A 26,620-nucleotide genomic window follows, 5' to 3' on the forward strand; every position below is an offset into this window, starting at 1 on the left:
TTGCATACTCATATCCATCACAAGTTATAAAAGTGTGACGTAAAAACGTACCTAAATAGATTCATTTTAAAGTAAGCTGCTAATTAGCTCTCCATATCAGTTCATGAAGAATTTATTATCGCACACAGATAGCTCACAGTTTAGAGAAAGCAGCTTCATTTGTACTGTCATCGATTTTATGATGAGAATCCAACTTTCCAAAGCGATGAACACTGAGGCCTGACTTTCCCTTTTAAAAAAGAATAACATTAATAGTTTTAGCATGGTCAAATCCACCGTTAGTAGTAACAGTGTGATGTACAAACCGGAATATATTTACTTGAGTTGGAACGCTTAAATCCTCTGAGTAAACTGCTGTATAGTTCTCCGTATCTTCCTCTCAGAGACGGAATTTCATTCATTCTCCCGCGGTATTCAATTTCCGTTTTGAATTTTGGGAAGTCGTATGAAAACTGGGGAGTTTGACCCTCGCTATCTTCTGTAAGATTAGAGATAAATTTATAATTTGTAACGAAATTTTGTGAAATGAGAATCATTAGTTCACGGCTCGTACATAGTAAAACACTTTAAAGAAAGTATATAACCTTTTGATCTTTTCTTCGAATGTATTTGATAATTGAATAGTTTCTAGCATTTTCAGCGATGTTTTCATCACAATTTTAATTTTTCCTTTCAATAATCACAAAGTGGCAGTAACAGTGTTTGACACCTATGGAGGCATCTAAAGGAGTCATGATCAATGGAGAGATTTTACCCCCCGTCTCACCGATCATGATCATAAACATTCTGGCCCGTATGCTCTTTAATTCAAATTTGACGCAGCTATAACCCCCTACCCTACCCCTACTATTTGAAAAATGTTCCCAACGCCTCAGATGTACACGATAACAAACAAGGCCATTTCTTCTTAGAAAATGGAATTTCCCGAATTCTGAGAAATCAGGTAGTGTTGACATCAAATACAACAAAATCCAGTCATTTTGAAAGGAATTTCTTTATCTAATGTGGGGGCAACAAAATTCTAAAAATCATGAATTGGAAATAAGCTTGTCAAGCTTGTTTGAAGAAGAAGACAAGGAAAAACCTACGCTATATAGAATTCTTATCATTCGTATGAATCCTCGGTTTTAGTGCTTTCTAATTGCAAGTTTCTTGCAGTTGTCTGAGGAAAAGAGGAAACAAAAAGGTAAAACCCCAGGCAATTGCCGTAGCGAGTTTTCAGGAGAGTGTCTTTCGGGTACACGTAACCACAACGTAAATGTGGTTCAAGTTCATTTCCCCCAACTCTCTTCCCTACCCGAAATAAGCATCAATCATTGATTATTACTGAGAGTCAAGCTAGATCATCTCACTGATGTCATCTGCTTGTTACCATATTTTAGTCACTGGATTAATGCCTCCAAAGGTGAGACCAGTGATGTGGTTATTAGATCAGTTAGTGTTTTTGTCTCCGATGATGCTAATCACACCTGGAAGAAAATGAATCACACAGATAGCTTACCGTTTTAAGACAGGAGCTTCGATGATGCAAACCACACCCGCTAGAAAAGGAAAAAATTCGTGAAGACAATGAGCAGCTTATCCGATCCCGCATAGATAACTAACCGTTTAAAGAAAGAAACTTCGATCAGTTGTATCGATCAGATCGATCTTGTGATCGATTTTGTGGTGCAAATCCAAATGTTCCAAAGCGTAAACTTGAACATTGAAGCCTTACTTTCCCTGTTAAGAAAAATAATTTTTTTCTTGGCTTGTTCAAATCAATCATTAGTTATAAAAGTGTGACATACAAAATGCTATGTACTTATTAACTGAGTGGGAGGGCCGGACGGGAAAACATTGGCAGCGAGGTCCGTGGTTCATAACTAGGAACCGACTATTTTCGCATCCATCCCAACGTATATGTAGTCCAGGTTCATATCTTGTCCCCCCCTCTCTCCCCTCCCAGGAGTATCAATTGTTAATTGTGACTGAGAGTCAGGCTAGATCTTCTCTCAGATGTCATCTTCTTGTTACCATATTTTAGTCACTCCAAAGCTAAGACAACTGATGTGGTTATTCTTAAAGCAAATTACCGATCCACTCCGTCCGTTTTTCTAACCTTTACATCTGTGAGTGTTTTTGTCTTCGATCATGCAAACCATACCCGCAAAATGAATGAAAAGTTCACAAAGACAATAAGTCGAACATCACGCACAGATAGCTTACCATTTGAAGAAAGAAGCTTCAGTTGTATTGTGATCGATCTTGTGGAGCAAATCCAACCGTTCCAAAGCTATAAACACTAAAATCTAACGTTCCCTTTTAAGAGAGAATAACATTTTTCACTTTGCTCGCTCAAATCCATCATTAGTTATAAAAGTGTAACGTTACAAAACGATTGAAATACTATGTACCAAACTCAGTAAGTATTTTATCATATGACCACTAAGTGTTGAAAATTTCAACCTAAATAAGACGCAAAAGACGGGTACACGAGTACAAAAAAAAATTTGCAATAAAACTTTTCCTTTACTTTTGGGATTAACCTGGAGGGGGAAGGGAGTAACATAAAACGCAAATGAGCTGGATCCTCAAAACCCTCAAAACCCTCAAAACATTGTGACAGTGGAAATTTCGGAAGGTTGGAAGAAGTCCCGACTGCACTGATTTCATTGTTCTTGTTGTTTCATTTTCGAAGCATCAACTACAAAGTCAACATCTTGGTAAGTGCGATCGAAAATCATTTCTATTGACTCGGTTTTTATCAGCAATAGCTATTTAGTAACTCTATAGAAGTAGACTCTCATCGGAAGGCCCAGTGACTGCGTTTGTGCTCGTTCTGTCACGCTGTGAAAGAATCGCCCCCACAAGCGTGAAATACATTCGTTCTACAGTGACTTATTCGAACCTTTGTCGCTTTATACCCCATATTTTATCCTCATTAGCTAAGATTATTGAGTATCGCCCACTTTAAGAGACTGATGATCAAAAAAGCTTAAATCAGACCTATTTATGATGTGGACTGTCCCTCGCTTTACATATCCAATGGCTATAATCTGCATCACTTATTAACTTGACCTTGTTTTAGGAGTGTTCAACGAACGAATCAAAGATCTCGGCAGATACAAATTATTTTTTCGTTTTTTACTTGTACAGAAGCATTTCATAGCCGAGATACCCTTGGCTGAAATCTGTGGATATTAGCGGTTCTGTGGTACAGACTTTTCCAAGGAGCGTAATCTGTTTCTTTATTTAAAGCGCCTGAATCTCGCACGAGAAAACAAGTCGGTCTGTGACACTGCATTCACGCTCAAGAGAAGAGATGTTTTAAGTTATTTCTTCTTTGAGAAACTGAAACTTATTGAATACTAGCGATACAACACTATTGATTTCCCAAGATTATGAACCACTCTAATGAAGGGCTAACGCTCGAAAAGATCACCTTTACGGTGGCCAATTTACATTATCAACTCATTTGACCGACAAAACCAAATTATTTTGTAATACCCCCTACCGACGCATGCAGGACCGCATGCAGTTTTTATAGAAACTTACCCGCTCAAGTTGACCGATGTAATTTGTAGTAATGGGCGCGACCTCCGTCACGTAACCATTGGTCAACTTTCTTTCTTGCATCATGTGATAAAATGAAAGAACGAAAAAGCTAGATCAATAATCGGATGGATAACAGTTCACTTTCAAGGCGTAACAGTGACACAGTCCGTTTTCAAGCAATCTGTGGTAAAGGTTATTTTACAAGTTTCACGGATCGTGATCAGCTGATTTCTCCAGTTTTACCAATCCAAGCCCCTTTTCCATTTATTTCTTATTTTGAGTCAGTTTTGTGAATTCTAACAATTTCAGCTCGGTACTGAAAAATAGTCGACCCAGCCAGTTTGTTTTTCAAGTTCCTATATAGCTTCCTGTTCATATTGACTCATAATGAATCCAGATTATCAAGACATTAGTTAACCTGTGTTACTAAAAATGATTTTTCCCTAATTTGGATCAAAGAATAGGAATGGATGGCAATCGGAAAACCTAGCGGTATAAGCCATGATAACTTCCGTGAGCATAGCCATCCCTGTTGCCGTGTTCCTGCTAAACTCAGATCGTGTTCAGAAGGCCATTGAGATATTCAGCGAATGCTTGATTTCGTTAAATAACACCAACCAGAACAGCAAAGACCAACTTACCTCACTTTACAGCACCATCTATGAACTTCTGTTTTTAAACTTGGTCAAAAAGAGGTATATGTTTTCTCTCCTTAGTTGTTTATTCCTCCATATTCTTTTAAGGGGGGGGGGGGGAGGAGGAAGTGGCTCTAAGTTGTGGGTGTTCATTCAGCATTCTCAGTTTATACGAAGAGACAAAGAGAAGGGGGTAGAAAGAACAAATATATGAGGGGTAAACATGATCCAAAATCAAACATCTTTAGATTTTGAAATTTAGAGATAGGCATCTTTGCTTTCAAGACTTGGAACAAATAATGCGTATCCCCTATGATGAATATGGGACACTTTTAACCCTCTCACTCCCAAGATCATATCAGTAATTCTCCTTACCGTCTGCCATACAATTCTTACAATGTTGGATCAGAGAATGTAGTATTGGATTAACCAACATTCCCCCAACTAATATTTTTGTTAACTCTTGCACTTTACTGCTTGACGTGGTATTGATGTTATAAGGAGAAATTCTGTTTTGGCCACTCGTGGGAGTCGAAGAGTTAAGAGGGCAGACAATGGAAATTTTGACTGTCATTACTGAAGAAAACTCAATTTATTTTTTAAAAACTCTTCAAGATGAAGATAGTCTGAGGCTGAAATTTTTTTTTAATTCCCTAGAATGGACCCATGGCAAGCAGCCAAGTTGATAAAAATGTATATGCAGCAACACAACATTCCACAGCGTGAAGTGGTGGAATGCACCGGTTTGAACCAGAGTCACTTATCACAGCATCTGAATAAAGGTACTCCTATGAAGACAAGCAAAAGAGCAGCTCTCTATACTTGGTTTGAGAACAAAAGGAAAGAAATTATTGAACGTAAGGAAGTAGTTTGCATCGTTATTATAATCTAATGTGCATATCATCAATAAATAGGACAGTGAGGGGAATCTGCTTCGCCCCACCTTCCCCATCTGAGTAGGTTTAGATTTTCAACATTATGGACTGGACATCAAATTCTGTCAAAATGCCGTCCGGGGGTTATCTGTCCTTGAATTATATCCTTCGCAAGGAATCACAACTGTTACATCATGTTTTGTACCAAAAAAAATCATGCAGGCTCCAGAAGTGTGAGGCAGTATGTGCCCTATCTAAGTGAATCAAGATGCTTTCTGTGAGGGGGTGAGAGGGGTGTTGAGGGGGTGAGGGGTTTTCTCTCTCAGCAATAGTAGTATTTAGATGATAAGCTGAGTTATACACATATTTAGATTGGTTCTTACTTATGATCTACTGGAAGACAAATCTACGCCCAGATGATCTCACCATTGTCTTTTTTTTTTTTTAAATCAAAACAATAAAACGAATTGATTTCATAATGCTGTTTGTCTGCGCGGTAACTTGGATAAAGCATAGAAGATTTCAAAATGTAGTAAGGACATCAGGGACACACTCTACTGTACTTTGTGTGCCAGTTTTTGTTCTTACCACATTTTGACGTCATTGGTGATCTGGAAAGACACACGGCCAGTCACGAAATCTATTTGATTAATAGAAAAAGGTAAAGGGGAACAGAGGTGAAATCTTGATAACAAACTTGCTTGTAGTCTGCTTGTAGTCACGTGTTGTCCTTTTGTGGTGACTCAATGTCCATTTTTATCATTAGAATATAGCAACCCTGGGAAGAGACAAGTTACAGAAAGTGAAGATGTGGAAGGAAGTCCATCAAAGAAACCAAGAAGAAACAGATTTAAATGGGGACCAGCTTCCACTAGTATCCTGTATCAGTCTTATGAAGAACAAAAAGATCCTTCAAAGGAAGAACGGTAACATGATTATAAAATTATTTGCCTGTGTTAATGTGTGTATTCTCTCACTTCTCATTTATAAGAAAAATTCAGAGCTCATTTTTAATTTAACCATTAAATATTTTTCTTCAGGAAGCATTGGTGGAAGCTTGCAACAGGGCAGAAAACAGTCAGAGAGGTGTACCATATGATAATGTGGAAGGCCTTGGTCCAAATCTGGTAACTGAGAGCCGTGTTTATAACTGGTTTGCCAATAGACGCAAAGAAGAAACATTTAGACTTAAATTGGCAATTGATGCCTCACACTACCCAGATGCTCCAGTTACAGCACCAGGTAAGAGTCGTTATGGAATAAAAGACGGCAATCCGCCTCAATGTGTCATGAAAGACCTCATATCAGTTGACATTTTTAAACCAAAATTTGGACCCCTAAAATGGATGGACTTCTGTATTATTTTAAATCATAATAAAAATTATTATTTTCTATCTTAAGAATATAATCTCTTGTTTCTATTTAATATATTGCTAAAAAATTGATTGACAATTGAAACTAAAAAAACGTTATTACATTAGGAAAATGAATTTCTAAGGGTAGATCTTGGAAATTGAATATGTACACTAAAAAACTGTCTTGTTAATAACTAATAATATCAATTTTCATTTCTAAAATTCTACTAAACAATTAGTCAGTTTTTGATAGTAATAATAATTAAAGTAGTATGATAAAATAATTAAAATATATTTCATTTAAAATGCCTGAGAATATTTACAAAATTATGATAAAAAAAACTTAAAAGATCTGAGAAATAAAAAAAAATTAACTCTGTATTCTTTTTTATCTCTGTTTTCTTTTCTTCTTCTGTTTATGTTGGCTAGTTCCGGATACTTTGGATGAAGAGGTCCAGGTTTCATCTAAGGCTAGATCACTATACACTAGTGTATCCTTCCCTCCCCAGGAGTTATAGAAATGGTCACCACAGGATAAAAAATTGTTAGAAGTTCACCCCTAACAGTGACTAGCATCTAATTTTTCCTTACAATGTCCCCTCTGAATCACACATTATAGTCATGAGAACAAAAGAATTGATCACCAACTAAAGAAGTTTTTGGATGCGAAACAAATTCTCCTTGTCAGCTCCTTAGGACTTATTATAAGATTTGTTCAAGAATGAATTCTGTTCAACTGAGAACTTTTTATGTAATATTGTTTTTAACAAGGAGTAAAATTTGTGGTACACTTGACTATTTCTCTTCCAATATAATATGTTGGTTAATTCACCCCTCTAGCTTCGACATATTCCCTTGTTTATTATTTAGGAGAATTTGGTGTGAGATCAAGATAACTTCTACCTGATAAGTTTGAGTAATCTTGCTACCTGTTTGCTGGATAATGTATGGATATTGTCAAGAGAAGTTCCATGTAAATCACTTCTGGGAGTTAAGGGTCAATAGCGTGCCAACCATCTTCCCTATATTGACTGTTAAAATAATCTCCCTCATGATACATATGTCGGTGTATTTTATATGATACAGGCCAACTGGCATCCCCCACTCCAAACACAGTGTGTCACCAGTGATCCCGCACCCGAGCATAACCACTTCAGTTCCTGCTGGTCCCAAGGCAACACCACTTCAGGCAGGGCTCTCCAATCCTCCTGGACTGACTAATCCTGTAGTAACAACTCAACATGTGCCAATACCCAGTCAGGCTCCAGTTCAAGTCAGCATTCCACCATCTATTAATACAAGCTTGAATAACAATGATAGAACACCACAGAGTGACCCAAGATCCCCTATATATGAAGTGAAACTTGAAACTGCAGTGAAAGATGTAATTGTGGAAAAAAGCCATTCAACAAACACCACTACAGATAAGGGTATTAAGGCAGAATTGAAGTGTGACAGAGTCAAAGTTGAAAATGGTGATGATGAGACAATCATTGCTGAAAATGTAACAGTTATGACTAAAACGGAGGAGCAAAGCAGTGAAAATTCAAAGCCACCAACTAAAGATACAAGGAAAAGTGGAAAATGTTCTGGCCTCGGAGAGACAGCTAGTCAGTCAACATCAAAGTGCAAGTCCATACAACAAAGCACTCACCATTTCAATGGGGAAAGCTCATGATGCACATCTGTCTTCCATGATTAGGCTAGCAGGGAATTAAGGAAGATAACTACAAACCAAAAACAGATTTACCAACAGACATTTAATTTTAAATGTTCTAAAAAAGAAACAAGTGGTTTCAACAACTCAATGCAAGACAACTTAAACACATTTGGATTTCTGATTTGTTCTGTTATGGAAAAAGTCTGCAGTTATTTTCTTAGCAGCCAAATGTTTAAGTTGTTGTTCTGAAACCCAAGAAGTCTGTGAGGTATGGGAATAATTGCCTTAGATATCACATGTCAATTTGCTAAGTTCCCAGCTTGGGATTAAGCCTGAAATTAAAAATTTTGATGACCTAACAGTTGTATTCTTAAGTAATATCAGTCATGCTTTTTAGCCAAGGTTTGTTCCGTTGCTAGAAATTATCTTGGTTTATCCGATTATTTAACGGCAGTAATCAAGTGATATATTATATTTTCCAACTGTATCAAAGCTCATTTTTCAAATCTACATCATAGTTCATTTTCCAAAATTATTTTTGATTATAACTTTATTTTATCTACATAAATATAATCGGAAGTTATTGTGAAGGCTGTGGCTGGCACACAGTAATTTCCTTTGATTATCCATTGCACTGATTTTGAGGAATTGAATAATAATGCATCATGCCATTGTCATGAATTCAATTTATTTTTTAAATGACTCTATATTATTTACCCATATATTAGGGGGAGTGAACATGAATTGTTCACTTGAACAATCGTAACCATTACAATTTCCTCAAATGTGATTTGGACGTTAGCTGCTTTATTTTTTTTTTTTACTATTTAGTCCAGAGAGTTGTAGTAGGAAATGTAATCAGACAGTTGGCTTTAACTGAACACCTGTAGTGGGATAGTTAAAGCAGCTAATCATACAAAGCCCACTCAGTTAACCACCAATCACAGATTTGTTCATAATAACCATAGCAACAACCACTTGCCCTTTAAAAGTGGGGAATTTCCAAAATCGAAGAATTTTTTTACTTAAGACATAATTTTTTTTTTCCAGAAATTGTAATGGTTATGATTGATCGATAAGAGGACTTTCTGTCATCCAGTTTGGTCTGTAATCGTACTTGTGATTGACAAATCAGACTCCTGCTTTGTAGTCATTGGATTTTTCAATTACTTGTATAATTTTAAATCAAATCAACTCCACTTGCAGAGGCGGATCCAGGATTAAGTCAAGGGAGGTTTGGATAATTGTCCGAGTGCACGCTACCCCGGGGAGATTTTGAAAAATTAGGTTTTCAAAAACATGATTTCCGGCATTTTGAGAGAGAATTTCGGGGGTGCGACCAAACCACCTGAACCACGCCTGGATCCACCCCAGACTTGGTCCCATTACCATCCTTAATTAGGCAGGGTAGTCTGATTTTATGATAGAAATTCAAATATGGAGTTGTGTGGGAACTTTAACTTGAAAGTTAAATGTGACTGGCCACAGAGGTGTTCTTTGATTATTCATTGCACTGTTTTTCTATTTATAAAATGCTTATGTACTATATTGTGGTCATAAGTGTCCACAATTTGTAGTTTGCAAATAGTTTATTCAATCATACTTTAAATGGCATGGAAAATTAATAATTTAGTTGAATGAGGGTAAGGTGATATGATTTACTTTTTGAAGAATGGAATATTTCACACGCGTCATTTGAATACATGCATCCCATCTATTTTAAGATTTAAATACGTATTTAAATAAGTAATGAATTATTTGAAGTCATAAATTTAAATAGTGAAAAGTAGAAAGATATATTTTTGTAACTGTAGTATTGATTGAAAACGATGGAATAGCCAATGGTTTTAGGAAATATTAAGAGAATGGCAAATTTTATTTTGAAAAACTGGTTTTATCTTAAACAGTTACAATTCTAAGTGTACATATGATTGGAGATTTATGTTATATTTCTTTATTTAATTGTTGTATTTTAGTGTTTGGAGACTCTGTGCAGATCGTGCATCAGATCTTTCAAAATCCCTTTGCACTGAAAGAGAGCTATGAATACTGGGGATCAATGTTAGTATCTGAACACCTAGGCACCCACCCCTTACCTAACTTGCTATCAGTTGACTGCTGTTATTTGGTTAGGAGAGGGGTGGGTACACAAATGCTCAGGCACTGACATTAATCCATTACTTGCCTCTGACATTCAAGAATGATATTATTATTATATTGCCTATGATAGGAAATGATGTTCTTAAATTTATATTAAATAGACAATGATTCTTAAGTAAAAGAAATTTTCAATGAAATGATATATGGCTATTTTCATAATGAAATGAAAACTTGTTCTTATTTGAGATGTGATTTTAAAATCATACTTGATCCTATCAATTAAAGAATTTACGCAAGAGAGACTGGGGACAATCTTTCATTTAAGACATGTATTTTCGGTTACACACGAGCAAGTTTTCCTTGACAAATGTCCTTGACAACTTTTACTTGTTCGTGTGTTTGAAGGACAGATTTTTTTTTTTTGACAAAGTTTGCCTTGAGAGTTAAGCTTTTTTGTTTGAAAACTGCCATGCGAGTGTTTGAACAAGGAGCCTTATCAAGGAAGAACTTGCCAGGTTTTCCCATACACATGCGCTGATAAGTGCGCAAACTTCAAGGAAAACTTTTTCGTGTGAACCGGCTTAAATGATAAAAAGGAATTTGGTGGTCCATGAATCAAAGCCCTGATTTGCTCATAAACAGATTTAGTTTAAAAAAAAATACGATCTAAATTTCGTAAACAGTTTGCGGCGGTCACCAATCAGACTGCAATATATTGCCAGTACCAATTAAATTACGGTATGTCGCTCGCACCTGTCTGGTAGTCTTATTATTTGACAGTTGCTGGCTGCAATCCGATTGTGGTCTGTTGCTCTCACCAATCACATTGCAATTTGTTGCTAGCACAATGAAAACAATTTTACAGCGTACAAATGTTCAACTTTTCAATAGTTTTTGAAGTGTAATATTCACCGCACTTGTGATTTCTTGCGGATAAAAGAATTCCATGCGAGTTGTTGTCTGTTCTACCTTTTTCGACACAAAACTATCTTATTTGACACACAGTTTCATTTGGTCTACGTCTCTTGTTGGTGTTAGGCATGGAGAAATGATCCCCTCTCCCTGTACTAACGTATGGCAAATAACTGTAAGCGAAAACTCTTCCCGGCGGCATAGTTAGGATCTGTAATGCGCCGATCAATTCGAAGCTTCCGGCATCCCCACCCCTCGGGAGATTCACGGGCATTTGATCGTTGTCCTTACTCGAGGCTGGGAAATGTAAACATACATACATACATAGGTTACGTATATGTGCACGATCCTTCGCAGTAAAGCACTATTTAAGCAATAGTGAAAATCAGACCTGAAAAAAATTCAGGCCTGTACGGGATTCGAACCACTGACCTCTGCGATACTAGTGCAGCGCTCTACCAATTGAGCTAACAAGCCAACTGGGAGCAGGCCATCAAATTAATTCGACATAAACCCGTAGATAATAAATCAAACAACAAATATATACTGGGAGCAGTTCATATATATGTATTTTCATATATATTTGTTGTTTGATTTATCATCTACGGGTTTATGTCGAATTAATTTGATAGCCTGCTCCCAGTTGGCTTGTTAGCTCAATTGGTAGAGCGCTGCACTAGTATCGCAGAGGTCAGTGGTTCGAATCCCGTACAGGCCTGAATTTTTTTCAGGTCTGATTTTCACTATTGCTTAAATAGTGCTTTACTGCGAAGGATCGTGCACATATACGTTTCATAACCGCAGTTCATATATATGTATTTTCATATATATTTGTTGTTTGATTTATCATCTACGGGTTTATGTCGAATTAATTTGATGGCCTGCTCCCAGTTGGCTTGTTAGCTCAATTGGTAGAGCGCTGCACTAGTATCGCAGAGGTCAGTGGTTCGAGTCCCGTACAGGCCTGAATTTTTTTCAGGTCTGATTTTCACTATTGCTTAAATAGTGCTTTACTGCGAAGGATCGTGCACATATATGTTTCATAACCGCAGTTCATATCTATGTATTTTCATATATATTTGTTGTTTGATACATAGGTTAATTGACCACTCCTCATGGGGGCTTTTCAGGACCGATTCCCACCCAGCAGCCACCCCAGGGGAGGACATCCATCGCATAGTAATCTCGTGCGTGGGAAATTAACGTCTCCTACCCCTAACCCTGCAGGAGACGGGACCTCCACTTATTCGTCCCTATCCGAGAAGACTAGAGTATCTAACCATTTCTTGACATACAAAGGTAAACAGAAATTGTCAAGTCTTTCCAGCGTAATACACGTGTTTTAATGGAGGATCCGGAGTTTTAAGGTAAAGAGTCTGCTTTCGTGAGCGAATGGCCGAGAAAGACAGTTTTACATCTTAGAATGATGCTTGCAAGTGAAAAACGCAACAGTAGCACTAACACCTAGTACGTGAGTTTGCATTTGATCAGGAAAAGAATCGTTCAATATTTTGTGGGGCATTTGAACACAATTTTGCTCCGACGGGGGAATCTGAACGAGCCAATCTTCAAAAGATCAAATGCCCGGGTGGTTGCCCGAGGGGGGTGTTGAAGATTTGAATTAATCGACGCATAATCACAGGTGAAGGATCAAAAAGTGCACGTGCCATGCACAGAGTGGAGGTGTAAATGCTCCAAGGCAAAACTCGAGGTTCTTTTAATGATATAATTTGGATATATCAACAAAGTTGAAATGGTAAATTAGCCACCGTAATGATTACAAAAGCTGACGTTTCGAGCGTTAGCCCTTCGTCGGAGCGATTCTTTGTCATGATAGCCAGGCTGTCATGAATACTACAAATCGACCAGATTCTCCATAATGTTCTCTATACATTTCCTTTCGTTCTGACCAGGAGAATTCACTTAACAACCAAGAGTTTCTTTAGCTGGTGACCATTCTTTTATTCTAACAACCTTGATATTTGATTAGCCAGCCACTCTCGTCATCAAGGGATTTGGTAAGAGTATTGAAGGAAGTGTGGCATGTAATATATTCCTCTTGGTGTTCTCTCTAGAGGCACTCCCTTTTACTTGTTTAACTTGAACACAGGTGCTGTTCCATTTGAATTTTCCCATTTTTGATTGTTTCATTAACTGATTATTTCGATTTCATTGACTGATTGTTTCGTGGGCCTTGTGAATATCTTTGCTAGGATTTATTGCCATCGAATGACGTTCAAAGTCTACTGGTTGCAGATTTCATCACCAACGAAGGAGTGATGTCCTTCAGAGATGCACATCCTAGAACCAAATTAAAAAAGGAGAACTGACACCAGTAATGATTGGTGGTATCCTTTGGGCCGATTTACATGCTATGACTTTGTTTCCTTGTTTTCTCAACTCTTTTACAAGTTGTCTTTGCTTTTGTATTCGAACACTTACTAACAACGGCAACTTCGTCCGCCATTCTGACGAAAGGAAACGTTATTTTCCTTCCCTAGTCAGTGGAAATTTGTCACACAATACGTCATTTTTATCGATTTCGGCTACGATTGTAGCATCGTTTTGAAAAAGTCGAGTTCTAGGTTTGATTTACACGAAACAAATCGTGTTGTAGGCCTCTTGCTAAATTTTCGCATGCGACAAAGCCGTACCGCGTAAATCGGCCTTTACACGAGGTATATCTTATATGGGTGAGAAAAGTTGATCGAGGAGGGTTCCCTGGTTGGAGGGGAGAGACCCCGGGAACGAACTGTCCTCTCTACATAGGAAACATTCATAAGTCAAAACTCAACATGCACGTGCATCCGAATCTTTTCTTGAGCTGACTTTTTTTCCATCTTGTGGTCTTCACGTGAACAAAAGCTGCTTACGTACAGTTTTGAGCTAGAATATAATTAAAGGATCAAGTTGTTATTTGTGACAAACCTGATAGAGCCATGGCTGTTTTTAGATCATCCCTGAGCATTCGAAGAACCTTGGCAACTCCTTGCTCGCCCTAGAAAAAAACAGGAAGTCTACATTTCTAACCAACAGAACGTGTCGTGGTATCTCGAGTAACATTGTCTGCAAATCTTTTAGGTTTCCTTTTATACCATAAGTTTTTTTTTTCTGAAGCTGAATTTCAAGGACTGGTTTGCAATAAACAAATGGTAAAAACCACAGCGTACACTATTGAGTTATGGATGCACGCGGGAGGTTGCTAAGCACGAAAGAAGCATAAGAGTCGCTCGAGGCGATAGCCGAGAGCGACTCTAGCTTCTTGAGTGCTTAGCAAACCTCCCCAAGTGCATCCATAACTCAATAGTGTACGCTGTGGTGTTTACCATTTGTTTTATAACATAACATTGATACATTGTAGCTAAAGAGTTCCCTTTTATTTAACAAATCTTACGTGACCAGAAAAAACAAGCGCGCGCGGAAAAATAGTCTTTGCATTTGCTCACGTCAGCAGCGTACACCCATGGGCAAATGGGGGACGCTAGATTGACCAATCAGAGCGCGCGCTTTACTTTGGTTATGTTATAATTAAGTTTGAACGCATTGATAAAAAGGTAATTTATATTCGGTTGTTCTCATTTGCATAAGCTGAGCGTAAAATTTTATTCTAGAACATCATGAACAGTTGAAGCAGAACTTTACAAAAGTGTTGCTTACAGCCTGGCCACTGCTTATACGCATTGGCAAGTCACGAAACATGAAAAATTTCCAGCCTATGATTTCAGAGATCTCCAAACTATTTCTTTCTACCTGATACGCCAGCCCCCAGAGAACAGGCTTCCCAACAAACACCGCGCGAGCACCCAAAGCAAGGGCCTTTAAAACATCAGTGCCCAGTCTCACACCACCGTCCAGATACACTTCGACTCCACTTCCCCGCACGGCCTCCACTATCTCAGATAAAACTTCAATCTACACAAAACCAAAAAGAAACGATATTTTCACTCCTCAGTCGCACTGATATCCCAATTTTTCGGCATCTTGGAGCCGTAGCTCTAAATTAATGCTAGGCGGGAAGGGGCATGTCTTCTCTACGTTACAATTATGGTGACAAGGTGGCCAAAGTAATAAAATCGACTTTTTTTCCAGGTCTGGTGTGTTCTCTTATGAATTTATTTTGTTTAGATTTATTTTGCTCTCTGAGTAGAGCATTTGAACAGTTCAGTGACTACCAGTGATTGCCAGACTTTATCTCATTACTGCTCTACTAATTACGCTTTTAACTAAAAGTAATGAAGAAATATTAAGGCATATGAGCTTACGGTTGCTGGAACACCATCTAAATTCCTCGCTCCGTGATTTGATACAAGAATTCCTTGTACCCCATGCTGCACTGCGAGACGAGCATCTTCTGCGGTCAAGATTCCTTTCGCAACTATTGGAAGTGACGTAATGGAACGCAACCAATCCAATATTTCCCACCTTACACTTCCGTCGTTCTGGCTCTCCAGATAAGCACTTAGGTCATCATTAGACTTAAATCCACTCTTCTCGTGCAAATGCAAGAAATTAGCAAACTTTAAATGCGGGGGAAGAGAAAAATTTGCCCTGCTTTTATGCCTTGCGTAATCTGAAACTGGAATATCGACTGTTAATAGAACAGCCTTGAATCCAGCTTTCTCAGCTCTTTTTAATAGCGCCTCCATCAAAGTACGATCTTTGTAAAACTGCATTTGTATGAACTTGATGGCGTTGGGAGACACCTGTGCGACTTCCTCGATACTGTATGTGGAGTATAAGCTTAACCCCATTGCTGTACCAACAGAACCAACAGCTGAAACACAAACAGACCAATTTTGTCACATGAGCGCTAGAATAGTTAGCATGTTCCAGCTGTAAAACAAGGCGCGAAAATAAACGGCGCGATAGAAATGAATGCCTGAGACAGGCTACAGAATACTTTCAGGCATGCGTGAGTTTTTGAAGGCGTGACTTGTTGCTTGTACACCTCGCTTCAAATTTCGCACTGTATTAGCCCTAAGGAACCCACAGCCGGACGTTTGCGTCGCCTTCCGTGCGAGGCATTATTTTCGCTGCTCTCTTGAGCCAGTGTTCGTTCCCTGCCCCCTTCCCCCCGCTCTAGAGATTGGAGGAGGTACGTGTATCACAACACCAACAGAACGGGGTGTCCAAATTACGATCATTCAATCGAAAGCTTGTTGGAAAGAATACCTAAAGGCGACTGAGGGGGGGAGAGAGAGGGAGGGAAACAAAGCAGGCAAAGCGGCCCGACAAACCAAGGAAAATCACATGGAAATTTCTCTGCTAACCTTGCGAAACTATTTTTGTAGTTTGCCACTTGCCCTTTGCCCGAAACGTCACCTCTCTACCGTTATCGCATTGATGTGCTTGTACATGATGGTCCTTACACGAAATAGCGATGTAAACAAACCACTCAACATTTGCTACACCATGATTATGACAAAATGCAAGCGCAAGTTTTACCTCTGCTTGTGGCCAATTCGCCATCCGAATGCACCATCCCATGGTAAGAAGTGGGTGACACACATATCGGCATGTTTAGTGTGTGACCCAGTACCGTGACAGAGATGTCTTGATTGGAGACGTCTCGCAGCATTCTTGGACGAAGTTTAAGCCTGTGGTAGAACATAAATAAAAGATAAACGTGTAATTATTCAAACATTACTGACGCTTTGATGTGCAGCATACTCGAAGAAACAACATACTAGCTCGTGCGGCTACCTATTAAAAGCCTGTCGGTTTTTTTGGAGAGAAATCTCGTCGCCGGCTCCAGTCGAAATATAATTGAAGGCTTTCTTGTTCAGATGTCTGGCGGCATATCTCTCAAGATCTGCCATTGTCATGGGTTCACTGAAGTCGACCATCTTTTGGACGGATTTTAAGCTTTTAGTCAAATTCGTGCTATTCTTCGAGACTAAATAGTGGTTAACGTGGTAGAACTATCTTATCTAGGACATATCGTAACTCCATATAGCAAGCCTCATTATGGATTATGATAAGTATGGGATGTCTTGTAGGATCGCATCAAATGTCGCGTCAAAGAAACATTGACCAGAAGGAGGTCACGGCTTTGGGTATTGCGTTACGAAAACAATTTACATGAATTTGAAACGTTAAAATTGGACCTTGAACTTGACGAAAAATGGTGGTAAACTTCGATTTTACGATTTCTGCGAATTATGGTGACGTTGCAGTAACTGGTCAGAGTTCATCAACTTTACGCTGCTGAGCGCTTCGATGTGCTCACCGGGTGAGTTCGATGGAATTATCGGCCTTTTGCATGGATTTCTGTAGGAAAATATCCCCGACTTCTCCTGTTTTGAGAGGTATGATCCTTTTTATGGATTTCTAATACTAAAACTACGTCTAGCGGTACAGGGGAGTCATTTTGTTAGGAGTTGTGTGCAGTTTGCTGACTTAATTAAGCTGATCGTCATTACATGATCCTGTTCACTGGCCATGAAAAGCTTACAAGAATGAAAGATTAAGCCGTAATCTTTATTAGGAAGCCCTGCATGAGTTATGGTAATTGATTTCCCTAGAGGGAGACTGAGATAACATTTTCTGAAAAAAATTTGAGTTCAATTCCACACTTAAATGTGGCGGTCGGTGATAGCGCGGCGGATGTGAATAAATCAGAGGATTGTTTTGACTGTGTTAAATCCCTGATGCGGAGGGACTTACACAGGTAAACTTAACTTCCCTGACAAAAGACTTCTGATTTGACCTATTACTGGAGTTGTAAAAGTTGTAACAGAAGTCAGCTACACTGAGGTAAATGATATTTTCAAGAACTGATTTACTTTCTCGCTTTCGTTTGACAGAAGATTTGAGGCTGACTGAAAGTAGTGTCCAAAGTTCAGACGGAATGAGACACGCGGATATTTAGTTCATGAGTGATCGAGAGAGTGGTAAAAATACGGCTGATTACGTTAAAAATAACACTTACAGCAAACTTTTCCCACAAGCTAAGACCAGTTCATCCTCTAACTCAAAGAAGTGATTAACATGTTACTTTTCCCTGTAATGTCTTGACATAATCTAGCAAACAGGTAATAAGAACACTCCGACTTGACAGGCAGAAGTTGTTCTCTTGATCTAACACCAAATTCTTGTAACTAATTTAAAGGTAAACGTGTAGCAGCTAGAAGGGAGAATAAATAATCAGATCTTGGGAGTTTGAGGGTGAACTCGTTGGTTGTACTTCATTGAAGTTGATAGACAAGTGCTGTATTATTTTCTTGGGTAAAGAGTAGATTGTTACAGTTAAATAGTAAACTTTTGTCACAGCAATTGTCTTATCCAGGCTTGGATGGTTTTAATTTTGTAGATTTTTTTAGATTTTTCGTTATTGGTAGGTTGATTTCTCTTTTGCATTTGTTTTAATATTTTTATTTACATTGAAATTTTGATATCAAATACAAAAAAACAAAAGCGGTCGTGTTCATAGGGACTTTTTTATCTTAGGTGAGGAAAACAAAGATACTAGATTAAACGGAAAGCAAGCTTGTTACTGCAAGCTTGCAACTGTTTGTTACATTTTCGAAGGCAAGGAAGAACTAAAGCCATATAGAATTCTTATCATTCATATGATCGCTCAGTGTTCATGCTCTCTACTGAATTCAAATTTTCTTGCAGTTGTCTGAAGGAGAGGAGACAAAAAGATAAAACTCGCTGGAATTGCCGATGCGAGTTTTAACAGGAGCGTCTTCTGTGTGCACGGATCCTACAACGAAAATGTGGTTCAGGTTCATTCCCCTCCCTCTCTACCCTCCCGAAAAGAAGTATCAATCGTTGATTGTCGCTGAGAGTCAAGCTAGATCCTCTCGCTGATTTCACTTGCTTGTTACCATATTTCAGTCACTGGATTAACGCCTTCTAAGGTGAGACCAGTGATGTTTTTATTTTAGAGCAAATTACCCATCATCCACTCCTTTCGTTTCTCCTACCGATTAAAGAAGCTGGTATTTTTGTCTCCCATCATGCAAATCACACCTGCAAGAAAATGGAAAGTTCATGAACACAATGGGTCAATTTTCACGCACAGATAACTTACCATTTTTAAAACAGGAGCTTCAGTTATAACATGATCAGCAAATCCAATCTTCCAAAGGGACTGCGGAACGAGTCGAAGCCTGACGTTAGATGTAAAACAGATTCAAATGTCTCATTTTTTGAATGCGCAAATCCATCTTAAGTACAAAAGTGTTACGCGCCAAACCGAAATACAGTCACTTAGTTTTGCTGGTATCTTTTTATTCGATGATGCAAATCACACCCGCTAGAAAATAAAAAATTCATGAAGACAATGAGGCGCTTATCACGCATAGATAGCTTACCTTTTGAAGATAGAAACTTCGCTCAGTTGTATTGTGATCGATCTTGCGATGCAAATCCAACCATTCCAAAGCGAGAAACAGTGAAGCCTTACTTTCCCTATTAATTTTTTTGTTTTTTTTTTATGTTGACCTGTTCAAATCGATCATTAGTTATAAAATTGTAACATACAAAACCGAAATACCATGCAGTTATTGACTGAGTGGGAGGGTCAGACGGGAAAATATTGGCTCGAGATCATGACTTATGGACCGAGCGTGGCGTCCGGCCCGACCGAACTCAATGAAAAAGCATTTTATCATTTGGCCATTGATAGTAGAAAACTAAGACTTACGACGAGATTGATGGGTACACGAGCACAAAAAAAGAATTTGCATTAAACCTTTTCTTCTATTTTTTCGATTAGTTTAGGAAATGGGGGGGGGGGGGGGGGAGAGGGGTGAAGGGGATAACCTGAAACACAAGTGGCCTGGATTCCAAAACACTGTGACAGCGGAAGTTTCGGAAGGCTTCGAAAAGTCCTGACTGCAAATCATTATTTTCGGTTGTTTCATTTTGAAAGCATCAGCTATATAGTCAACATCTTGGTAAGTGCGATCGATAATCTTTCATAGTCATTTGGTTTTGGTCAGCAATAGTTATTAAGTAACTCTAGAGAGGTAAGACTTTCATGACAAGGCCTAGTATCTCCTTTTTCGATCTTTGTGCTTACGCTTGTTATGTCTGCTGTGAAAGAATCGCAACCACACGAGTGAAATACATTTGTTCTACAGAGACTTTTTAAATCTTTGTGGCTTTATACCCCATAATTTATCGTCATTAGCTAAGATTATTGAGTATCGCTCACTTTGAGAGACTGATGATCAAAAAAGCTAAAATCAGACCTGTTTATGATGTGGACTGTCCCTCGCTGATATCATGGAAAATCCGTGCTGCTTTATTTATCCAGTGGCTATAATCCGCATCAGTTATAAACTTGACCTTATTTTATGAGGGTGCAACGAACGAATCAAAGATCTCGGTCGATGCGAGTTGAATTTTCGTTCTCTTCTTGTACTCAAGCATTTCATAGCCGAGAAATCTTTAGATGTTAGCAGTTCTACGGTACAGACTTTTCCAAAGGGCGTAATCTGTTTCTTTGTCTGTTAGAGCGCCTGAATCTCGCACAAGAAAATAAGTCGCTCTGTGGCACTGCACTGACGCTCACGAAGAGAGATGTTTTAATTCATTTTTTCTTTCAGAAACTGAAACTTATTGAATACTTGGGATACAACATCATTGATTTCCCGAGATTATGAACCACTTTGATGAAGGGTTAGCGCTCGAAAAGATCAGCTTTAAGATGGCCAATTTACATTATCAACTAAGTTGATCGGCAAAACCAAATTATTTTGTAATACCCCCCACCGATGCATGCAGGGCCACAGTTTTTATAGAAATTTACCCCCTTGACTAATATTATTTATAGTAATGGGCGCGACCCCCGACACCTGACCATTACTCAACTTATGAGCACCGTTATGCTTTTTCTTTTTTGCATCACGTGCTAAGATGAAAGAACGCATCACGAGCTAAGATGAAAGAAAGAAAAAGCTAGATCAATAATCGCTTGGATAACAGTTCAATTTCAAGGCGTAACAGTGACACAGTCCGTTTTCAGACAATCTGGGGTCAAGGTTATTTTACAAGTTTCACTGAATGTGATCGGTTGATCTCTCCAGTTTTACCAATCATAGTCCGTTTTCCATTAATTTCTCATTTTAAGTCGATATTGCGAATTGGAACACTTTCAGCTCGGTACTGAAAAATAATCGACTCAGCCCTTTTTTTTTTCCAAGTTCACATATAGCTTCCTGTTCATAGTGAACTCATAGTGAATCCAGATTATCTAGACATTGTTTAACTTGTGTTACTAAAAATGTTTCCCTAATTAGGATCAAATAACAGGAAAGGATGGATATGGGAAACCCAGCGGTAGAAGCCATGATAACTTCCGTGAGCATAGCCCTCCTTGTTGCCGTGTTCCTGCTAAACTCAGATCGTGCTCAGAAGGCCATGGAGATATTCAGCGAATGCTTGATTTTGTTAAATAACACCAACCAGACCAGCAAAGAGTACTTTATTTCACTTTACAGCACCGTCTATAAACTTCTCTTTTGCGCTAATCTTCGTATCTCTGACTACATGAATGCAGAAAGATACGGCAGGAAACTACTTGTCCTATACAACGAGTCTGGTGACTTAGTAGAAGAAGGAGATCAAAGCATGGCGAATACGAAAGAGCGAAAAAGCATATTGAGATGGCCCTTGCGATAAGAACCAAAATTGGCGACAAAAAAGGAAAAGCATTCTGTTACGGTTACCTGGGAGCGATGCTTCAGTCACTCGGGGAATACAATAAGGCTATCCAGTATCTCGAAAAAGCGCTTGCCATCACAACAGAAATTGGAGACAGAAAAGGTGAGGCATCAAGTTACGGAAACCTAGGTACTGTGTTTCAGTCGCTCGGGAAATACGACAAGGCTAAAGAGTATAGCGAAAAAGCGCTTGCCATCACGACTGAAATTGGCGACAGAAGAGGAGAGGCATCAAGTTACGGAAACCTAGGTACTGTGTTTCAGTCGCTCGGGAAATACGACAAGGCTATCGAGTATCGCGAAAAAGCGCTTGCCATCACAACTGAAATTGGCGACAGAAAAGGAGAGGCAGCCCACTACGGAAACCTAGGTACTGTGTTTCAGTCGCTCGGGAAATACGACAAGGCTAAAGAGTATACCGAAAAAGCGCTTGCCATCACGACTGAAATTGGCGACAGAAAAGGAGAGGCATCAAGTTACAGAAACCTAGGTACTGTTTTTCAGTCGATTGGGAAATACGACAAGGCTATCGAGTATCACGAAAAAGCGCTTGCCATCAGAACTGAAATTGGCGACAGAAAAGGTGAGGCATCAAGTTACGGAAACCTAGGTACTGTGTTTCAGTCGCTCGGGAAATACGACAAGGCTAAAGAGTATCTCGAAAAAGCACTTGCCATCACAAATGAAATTGGCGACAGAAAAGGTGAGGCATCAAGTTACGGAAACCTAGGTATTGTATTCCAGTCGCTCGGGAAATACGACAAGGCTAAAGAGTATGTCGAAAAAGCGCTTGTCATCACAACTGAAATTGGCAAAAGAAAAGATGAGGCATCAAGTTACGGAAACCTAGGTACTGTGTTTCAGTCGCTCGGGAAATACGACAAGGCGGAAGAGTATTACGAAAAAGCGCTTGCTATCACAACTGAAATTAGCGACAGAAAAGGAGAGGCAACCAACTACAGAAACCTAGGTACTGTGTTTCAGTTGCTCGGAAAATACGATAAGGCGGAAGAGTATTACGAAAAAGCGGTTCTTATCAGTATTGAAATTGGCGACAGAAAAGGACAGGCAGGCGACTACGGAAACCTAGGTACTGTGCTTCAGTCGCTCGGAAAATACGACAAGGCTAAAGAGCATATCGAAAAAGCACTTGCCATCACAACTGAAATTGGCGACAGAGAAGGAGAGGCATCAACTTACGGAAACCTAGGTACTGTGTTTCAGTCACTCGGGAAATACGACAAGGCTAAAGAATATAGCGAAAGAGCGCTTGCCATCACAACTAAAATTGGCGAAAGAGAAGGTGAGGCATCAAGTTACGGAAACCTAGGTACTGTGTTTAAGTCGCTCGGGAAATACGACAAGGCTGAAGAGTATCACGAAAAAGCGCTCGTCATCCGAACTGAAATTGGCGACAGAAAAGGAGAGGCATCAAGTTACGGAAACCTAGGTACTGTGTTTCAGTCGATTGGGAAATACGACAAGGCTATCGAGTATCACGAAAAAGCGCTTGCCATCAGAACTAAAATTGGCGACAGAGGTGAGGCAGCAAGTTACGGAGAAGTAGGTATTGTGTCTCAGTTGCTTGGAAAATACGACAAGGCCAAAGACTATCTCGAAAAAGGACTTGCCATCAAAACTGAAATTGGCGACAGAGAAGGTGAGGCAGCAAGTTACGGAAACCTAGGTACTCTGTTTCAGTCGCTCGGGCAATACGACAAGGCTAAAGAGTATTACGAAAAAGCGCTTGCCATCAGAACTAAAATTGGCGACAGAGAAGGTGAGGCAGCAAGTTACGGAGAAGTAGGTATTTTGTCTCAGTCGCTCGGAAAATACGACAAGGCTAAAGAGCATCTCGAAAAAGGACTTGCCATCAAAACTGAAATTGGCGACAGAGAAGGTGAGGCAGCAAGTTACGGAAACCTAGGTACTCTGTTTCAGTCGCTCGGGCAATACGACAAGGCTAAAGAGTATTACGAAAAAGCGCTTGTCATCAGAACTGAAATTGGCGACAGGAAAGGAGAGGCTGCCGGCTACGGAAACCTAGGTACTGTGTTTCATTCGCTCGGGAAATACGATATGGCTAAAGAGTATTACGAAAAAGCGCTTGTCATCAAAACTGAAATTGGCGACAAAGAAGGAGAGGCAGCAGCTTACGGAAATATAGGTACTCTGTTTCAGTCGCTCGGGCAATACGACAAGGCTAAAGAGTATATCGAGAAAGCGCTTGTTATCAGAACTGAAATTGGTGATAAGGAAGGGGAGGCAGCAGATCTTACAAACCTTGGAACATTATATAGAATTCTCGGAGATTATGAAGGTTCGGAAGTATGCTTGGAGAAAGCCTTATCCATATCCAGAAGTACCGGAGATAGAAGAAAAGAGTTCCATATTTTGAAAGATTACGCCGTTTTGTATTTATTTAAAAAAAAAAATCAAAGACTCCCTTTCATGTCTTCATCTATGTATTGAAAAGTATGAGGAGATGAGGTATTTCTTGGGCGGCACTGATGAGTTCAAAACATCATTTCTGGAAGACTCAGGAATTTTTCCCTACAAGCTCCTAAGTACTTTGCTTTGTGTCACCGGAAATGTTCGTGATGCTCTTTATGTTGAGGAGTCAGTTAAGTCGAGCGAGAGGCTTATCGAACTTGATTGCAGAGAAGTACTCGGTTGAAACGCACATCTCTGCTAATCCACAATCTTGGTTTGGCATTGAAAATATTTTGAGAGGGGAAAAGAACTGTACTTGTCTTTACATTTCTTATTTTCACAATGACGTGCATTTGTGGATCTTGAAAACAAGTGGAGCCATTCATTTTAAACGAAGATCACAAGAAGAGAATCTCGTTCAGGCTGGGTTGTCCAGAGACTTTCCCTTGAGTCAATTTTTGGCTGATAACTTCCGGAGTCTTGGTATTTTGCCTACTGAAGACTGTGAAGATCGGTCTTTAAATATGATTGAGTCGCAACCTCGTACCGCCGAGGAAAAAAGCTTAGCAAGGGTGCGACTGGGGGAGGAGGACGAGGAAGTTATTTCAAGTCTATCGTTGTGTTACAAAATCTTTATTGCCCCAGTTTATGATTTGCTTGAGGAGCTTGAAGTTATTATTGTTCCGCACAGTACTTTGTACAAAGTTCCCTTTGCCGCCCTGAGTGAAAAAGAGGGGGCCAAATACCTCTCGGAGACGCATAGGATCCGTGTCATTCCTTCTTTGACGACACTCAAGATCACTCAAGACAGTCCAGAGGACTATCACAGCAACACTGGTGCCTTGATAATAGGCAATCCCAAGGTTGATTGGCTGCCGCCATTGCCAGGTGCTAGAAAGGAAGCGGAGATGGTCGGACGACTGGTGGACGTTCCGCCCCTGGTAGAAGATCAAGCAACGAAGCAGGCAGTACTTGAAAGGATACGTTCAGTCAGCCTGATACATTTCGCTGCCCATGGCAACGCCGAAAGAGGAGAAATTGCTCTCGCCCCCATTCCTCCTTTCAACAGTCGAGATGTTATCCCACCAAAGGAGGCTTACATGTTAACGATGGCTGATGTCTCACGAGTGAAAGTCAGAGCTAAACTGGTGGTACTTAGCTGCTGTCACAGTGGAAGTGGAAAGATAAGAGCTGAGGGAGTCATGGGAATTGCCCGTGCTTTCTTAGGATCTGGTGCTCGCTCGGTGTTAGTTGCACTTTGGGCCATTCCAGACTCAGCTACAGAGCAGCTGATGAGACAATTCTACGAACATCTCGCTGAAGGAGAAAGTGCCAGTGAGTCTCTTCATCAGGCCATGAAGTGGATGAGAAATAACGGCTTTACCAAAGTGTCTGAATGGGCTTCGTTTACGCTGATTGGAGATGATGTGAGGCTCGATTTTGACAAACAGAGGTAAGATTCACTCATAAAAGGTAATAGAAGGTGGCTATAGCTTACCAGTCGCTTATGATTAGAGCCAACCATCTGTGACCTTGAATATAAAGGCTACTTTGATATTTACTTGGTTTTGGAGAGTAACAATTGACGCTCTCTGTTTGGAGTTAAATATAGATTCTTGAAAGTGCCTCACCATCAATCAGATATACATGTAAGCGGAAACCATTCGTTTTCCTATTGCGCCTGTTATGATTGTATTTTGTTTTACAATTTGTTCTTATTTTCATTCGTTGCAGGAAAAAAGACCTTGACTGTTAAATGACGGCTGATGACTATAACGAAACAGAGCTAAGAGACTTGTGGATGGATGAATTAAATAGAATAAGTAGAGAACAGACTCTAGATATTTCCTCACCTTCTTGTTCAAGTGAAAGGAAATTTTTGATGTTTTATTACTGTGTATTCGGCATCTTGAAATATTTTTCCAGAGATAAATTAGGATATTTTGCGTTTTCTTTCCCAATGTTCCTCCGAAAAAAGTATTGCTTAGGCACTCGGGCAATGTTTTATTCTCCACAAAACTTACAATTTCAAATGATGTTCTGGTTCATTAGTCTCGTCTGTTAAATTTCTCAAAACGAAAACGAGGCCGTCTCCAGAAGTGTCACTGTGATTTATTTAGCAATTTTCAAGTGGTAAAAGAAAAATGTGTTTACAGCGCCATCAACGTGACAACTCAATTTAACAACTCAAATCTACCGGCATACCCGAGCAGCCTGGGAGTCACACAAAGCGTGAGAAAAAAAAAATTACATTGTACCATGTGCACGGAGCATTGTTGACATTATGCCCTTTTGTAAAGTACAATCATTACAATTTTTAAATTGTAATGATGTAAAAGTGTTAAACGAGCGACCTAAGTCTGGAAAGTTTTTTTCCAAAGCCATTTCCTAGGATTAGTCAACAAAACCTTTTAAGTATGGTATTTTAGGACTGATT

At 39.3% G+C, this 26,620-nt stretch overlaps 4 protein-coding genes across 4 annotated transcripts; 3 read left to right on the forward strand and 1 right to left on the reverse strand.

Moving 5' to 3' along the window:
* Nucleotides 1-4,806: 4,806 nt before the first annotated feature.
* On the forward strand, nt 4,807-10,462 carry LOC148717898 (hepatocyte nuclear factor 1-beta-A-like). The gene is made up of 5 exons (XM_088743630.1): nt 4,807-5,029; nt 5,814-5,973; nt 6,087-6,289; nt 6,832-6,913; nt 7,489-10,462. The coding sequence occupies exons 1-5, from the start codon at nt 4,831-4,833 to the stop codon at nt 8,078-8,080; spliced, it is 1,236 nt and encodes a 411-aa protein (XP_088599756.1). The 5' UTR covers nt 4,807-4,830; the 3' UTR covers nt 8,081-10,462.
* Nucleotides 10,463-12,767: 2,305 nt separating this feature from the next.
* Nucleotides 12,768-17,019, reverse strand: LOC148717899 (2-Hydroxyacid oxidase 1-like). Its single transcript, XM_088742173.1, has 6 exons — nt 16,778-17,019; nt 16,520-16,671; nt 15,337-15,848; nt 14,825-14,986; nt 14,003-14,072; nt 12,768-13,375 (listed from the first exon to the last, which is right to left on the reverse strand). The coding sequence occupies exons 1-6, from the start codon at nt 16,918-16,920 to the stop codon at nt 13,311-13,313; spliced, it is 1,104 nt and encodes a 367-aa protein (XP_088598299.1). The 5' UTR covers nt 16,921-17,019; the 3' UTR covers nt 12,768-13,310.
* A 4,636-nt stretch (nt 17,020-21,655) lies between these two features.
* LOC148717900 (uncharacterized) lies at nt 21,656-24,340 on the forward strand. The gene has a single exon (XM_088742163.1). The coding sequence runs from the start codon at nt 21,694-21,696 to the stop codon at nt 24,220-24,222; it is 2,529 nt and encodes an 842-aa protein (XP_088598289.1). The 5' UTR covers nt 21,656-21,693; the 3' UTR covers nt 24,223-24,340.
* A 21-nt stretch (nt 24,341-24,361) lies between these two features.
* Nucleotides 24,362-25,640, forward strand: LOC148717901 (tetratricopeptide repeat protein 28-like). The gene has a single exon (XM_088742156.1). The coding sequence runs from the start codon at nt 24,708-24,710 to the stop codon at nt 25,638-25,640; it is 933 nt and encodes a 310-aa protein (XP_088598282.1). The 5' UTR covers nt 24,362-24,707.
* The last annotated feature ends 980 nt before the right edge of the window (nt 25,641-26,620 follow it).

Source organism: Stylophora pistillata, chromosome 13 (assembly GCF_964205215.1).
Source record: "Stylophora pistillata chromosome 13, jaStyPist1.2, whole genome shotgun sequence".
Lineage (NCBI taxonomy): Eukaryota > Metazoa > Cnidaria > Anthozoa > Scleractinia > Pocilloporidae > Stylophora > Stylophora pistillata.